The sequence below is a fragment of the Diprion similis genome, chromosome 5, assembly GCF_021155765.1.
Source record: "Diprion similis isolate iyDipSimi1 chromosome 5, iyDipSimi1.1, whole genome shotgun sequence".
NCBI lineage: Eukaryota > Metazoa > Arthropoda > Insecta > Hymenoptera > Diprionidae > Diprion > Diprion similis.
In genome coordinates this window covers 5677729-5682679 of record NC_060109.1, presented here as the reverse complement: position 1 = coordinate 5682679, position 4951 = coordinate 5677729, and the positions used below count along the sequence as shown (strand labels likewise).

Here is a 4951-nt window from a genome sequence, read left to right as displayed (position 1 = left end):
TAGAAATCGGGAAGAAATGTTTACTTTATCTCAATTGGCTAAAGAGTTTATTTTCGATGAAATGTTTGTAGAAAAAAAACTTTCCTGATGCATCGTATGACGTGATTACTCTACAGAAGATAGTTTATAAGAAAATATCGATTGATAACGTTTTCAAAGATGCTGTGTTGTTCGTAGCATCAGTAAAAAATTTCTTACGAAATGAGCAAACTAGTCCGAAAGCTAGAAATCTTACTGGATTAGAGGGTGTGACAACAAATTACACGATGAGGAAAATAGCGTCTACAAGTACTAGTTACTCTGATCTCAAAAAACTCTACAAAAATGACGGAAAAATGCTATTGCATCTTTATTAACTGAGGTAGAAAATAAAAAAGTTCGTGTTATGAAAAGTGAAAAATTTTTGAATAAGATTATTAATCATTTTAAAACAGAAGCTGAAAAGTAAAAGAGTTGCGATGTTTTGAGAATAAGAAGAATTTGCCGTAAAGCGTTTACCTTTTCTCAAATGCTATAACCGTACATGTACCGCTAGTCACAATGTCAAGTCAATGTTAATTTTTGAAAGATTATATGATAAAAATACATTATACGATAATTTCCGTGCAAAAAATGTTGTTTTATTATATTGCTAGTTTTCATCTGATTTATGAATATATATATTTTGATGTTTTTCTTGATGAACTTTTTGTTTTACATAACTTTCTCCAATGATTAATTCTTTATCCTCTATTCATGAAATGCCGAACAGGCTTCTCGATCCTACATATAAAATTCGGATTTGACGTTGTAGAATTCAAACCTGCCTCTCGCGAAATGCGACGTTACCACGTTTATAACGCGCTATCTCTCGGATGGCAAAACGCTTGGCCTATTTTATTAACAACGATCATTCTCATGAGGCTGTGTGGTCGGTTTGCCTCAGGTTTAGGCAGGTCAATCGCTGGTACGTTAAGTTGTTATCTTATATTTTTCGATCATTTCTCGAATGTGGTTTATGAGTTCAAAGCGCTTTTCTGTCCCGTCCCAAGGAATTGTACTTTACTCCCATGTATAGGAGGAGCAAAAGTAACGAATTTTAAACACGCATACCTCTGAAACTAGATGATCAATTGATCTCAGATTGAAAATAAATGAACATTACTATTCAAACTAGTTTTTCACAAAGTTTTGGAGCGTTCTCGAATAAAGTCCGTTTGGGGGATTACCTTAATCAAACAAATCGTTTACTTATCGTGACTCAAGGGAGAGTAAGGCGGCCGGGCACTTAGTCGATCGCGATCCCGCGGTGGCGCTACGGCGGTGGCGAGGGCTGTCGTTTATAACGGCGGTACCTGTGGGACCCTGGGCAGCTGGTCTGTCCGCCACGCTGTGCCCCTGTAAGGAGGGCGGCAAGTTCAAACTCGGTCTTTTTCTCGGTTTCGGAGTACCCTAAGGGAGGCTGAGGCAGCAGCAACGACGTCATAGTCGGTAGTGTCTACAGCAGCGTCGGCAACCTCAGAGAATGTTTCAAGAATAACAAGATATCAGGAATAATACAGAAAACTTAAATCTAGCTCTAGTCGTCGTTCTGTGCACACGGCAGTATCCTGCCTTGCTCTTTGGAGCTGTTCGTTTCCATCCGGGAATCGAGGTGCAAGTTCGTAACGGGCTGGAAAACCCACCACGTCACAAATCAAACATTTAAAGTAACCATGGGCTCTACTATAAGTCCAGTCTAGATGTTAAGGGTGAGACAATGAGAATAATCTTCGACACGCTGTAGTTGGTGGACACTTTTATTAGTTGACGAAAGGCGACTTGTTCCGCTCGTGGTCGGATCGAATCTGATTTCTAAACGCGCGCCTTAGGCTCATCAACCTCTCATCTACCGCAGCGCCATTTGCCTAGGGGACTTATTCTGATTCAGGCCAACGCGCCACTAGCGCCCTCTCCTATTCTCTCTCGCTCGCTCTTTCGCTCGCCCGCCAATCGGCCCCGACTTGGTCTCGCGACCTCGTCGTGCCGTTTTGGGTGACCTGCATGGACTTGAGAAAAATGAATTTCCCGGGAGGTCTATAGCCCTTAAGGAGAGACTCCCTAAGGCTGAATTGGCGTTACATACACGACGACACGTATCACGTGCTCGAATATGTTCGTGGGCGAGCGTCGAACCGCGAGAGAAACGTTTAACCAGTGCGGTCGTTTGAATCGGCAACAATATTCAAATCCACCTCAATGGTGTTTATTTCGCCGTCTCCCGAGGAATCAAACAAGTCGCCTTTCGTGTTTACAATCGTTGGTGTTTCAATCTTCACAATACATTTTTGCCATAACTATTTCATGTGGCATTTTGATAATTCGCTTACAATATTTTACATTTAATTACGTTACATTTCGACTTATGAACTGAACACAATAATTTGGTATCGTAACTAAATTCATCATGATGTAAACTGAAAGTAATTGAATTAAAGAATCAAGCAACTCAAGAATAATATAAACATAACGTGCTCGGAATTTCTGTCGTCGAGTCTTCTTAATAACGTAATACATTTTTCTCCTTTCCCCCTTTTTTTTTTTTTTATTTTACATACACCTTTTGGTTTCCAACAATCTCCCCCAGTCAAAAATTCACTCGATTTTTGACTTATTCTGACAAACTGAAAATTTTAATCAATTTATTTACGGGTCTCATGAAATCCTTTTTTCCGACGCGCACTTTCACGATTCTAATGACGTTGTCGGATTTATTTGGGAAAAGCTCAATTACTCTGCCCTTTTTCCATTCGTTTCGTTGGGATTGGAAATCTACAACAAGAACTATGTCGTTTAATTTTAAAGGTTCAGCTGGAGTACACCACTTCGTACGAGGCAGAAGTGTCGGAATATACTCGCGAAGCCACCGTTTCCAAAAGCCGTTCGCCAAGTTTTGAGCAATCTCGAAGGTCTTCCGAGGATTTTCTACCACCTTGTCGTACTTTGGCATCCGTAAGTGACCAGATGAGCAACCGATTAAAAAATGGTTGGGCGTGAGCGCCTCCTCGTCTCGCGGGTCTACCGACACATGGGTCAACGGCCGCGAATTGACCATATGCTCAACCTCAATCAAAATCGTGTGAAGTACTTCCTCCGTCGTAACCTGCCCTTCCAGGGCGTGACGTAAACCTATTTTTATTGAGCGAACCAATCGCTCCCAAGCTCCCCCCATGTGCGGGGCATCGGGAGGATTAAAATGCCAATTGAAGCGATTTCTTGCCGCGAATTGTCGTTGCTTATTTTTATCAATATTGGCGATCGCTTCCTTTAATTCCTTATCGGCCTTTACGAAGTTCGTACCGTTGTCGCTGTACATATCGGTCGGAAAACCCCGTCTACTAGCTAGTCTCTGGATCGCCATAATAGTTGAACTCGCATTCAACGTGCTTGCTAATTCTACGTGGACTGCTCTCGTTGTCATGCACGTGAAGAGAACGCCCCAACGTTTTTCGTGCCGACGTCCAATTTTTATTGTCATCGGCCCAAAGCAGTCGATACCGCAGTGCGTAAACGGGCGTTGTTGGTAGGCTACGCGACACGCGGGTAAATCGGCCATCGGCGGATTTGATGGTTTAGCCTTACGCATGCGACAAGTAACGCAGCGTTTCGCTAGCCGTCTGAGTCTCGATCTAAGCCCTATTATGTAGAATTGTTGTCGTAACTCGTTTAACACCGTCTCATTGTTAGCATGTTTGTAACGGCGATGAAACTCCAGAATCAGAAGTTTGGTGGCATAGTGATCAGCATCTAATATTATCGGTCGATTCTCAAATTCTTCGACGTCGAACTCTGATTTTACTCCCTTCGTTTTCTCCAATTTTGTGACGCGTCCTCTTGCCCGCAATAAACCTTCATTATCGATGTACGGCTCTAAGCCAAATAGTTTGCTACCTTTAGGGGAATCGCCTTTTCGTAACGATTCTAACTCTCTCCAAAAACATGCAGCTTGAATCTCGCGGTACCAAAATTTTTCCGCGTCAGCGACGTTTTCCGGCGACTCCATTACTTTTAGGCGTTTTAAAATCATCTTCTCTCGCTGTTGATGTTCCAACGCTGAAGGTTTACTGAGCGTGTTGCTCTCTCCGGGCGGCCTTCGATATCGACGCCAAATGATAAATATTTGTCTCACGCGCATTATGGGTCTCATCACTCTTTGCCACCCGAGCAATCTGACTCTAGTAGGGATCATCCACATTTCAGGTTGTTTTAGAAACGCCGCTCCGATATATTCTTTCCGAGCTTCTAACTCATTTATTGCCCGCTTCTCAGTATTTTTCAAGGTTTTTTCTTTCGGCCACGAATTACGACTTTCGAGCAAGAATTTGGGGCCAATCAACCACCGATCATCTGAGCGCATGGGTAAGTCAGACGGTCGCGTCGCATCGTCAGCCGGGTTTAAGCCCGTGGGTACCCAGTGCCATTCCGTAACCTTTGACAACTCACCGATCTCTCCTAATCTGTTCGCGACGAACATTTGCTTTTGTAACGGATCTGCGCGGATTCAATGCAGAACGGTCGAAGAGTCGGACCAAAAAACGCGCTCATGTATTGGAATTTCTAGTTCTCGTTCTATAGTGGCTGCCATCCTCGCTCCAAGCAGAGCCGCCTGTAATTCCAATCTCGGTACCGTCATCGGTTTTACCGGCGCCACTCGCGATTTAGCCATCACCAACGACAAATAAACTCGGCCATCGCTCGCTTCCGATCGCACATACGCTGCCGTAGCATATGCTTTCAAGCTCGCGTCGCAGAATATATGCAGCTGAGTTTTGAGATTATCAGAACCAGGTATACGATAACAACGCGGTATTTTGCAATTTTTCATTTCGATTAGATTTTGCAGCCAGATCACCCAAACTTTAAGTTCTTTCATCCTAATCGCTTGGTCCCACTTAACCCCGCTACGCCAAATGTCTTGCATTACAAGCTTCGC

General features: G+C 43.3%; 1 protein-coding gene across 1 annotated transcript; it reads right to left on the bottom strand.

The window, feature by feature from the left end:
- Nucleotides 1-1905: 1905 nt before the first annotated feature.
- Nucleotides 1906-4492, bottom strand: LOC124406232. Its single transcript, XM_046881587.1, has 5 exons — nt 2702-4492; nt 2573-2642; nt 2374-2435; nt 2174-2291; nt 1906-2027 (listed from the first exon to the last, which is right to left on the bottom strand). The coding sequence occupies exons 1-5, from the start codon at nt 4490-4492 to the stop codon at nt 1906-1908; spliced, it is 2163 nt and encodes a 720-aa protein (XP_046737543.1).
- Nucleotides 4493-4951: the final 459 nt, after the last annotated feature.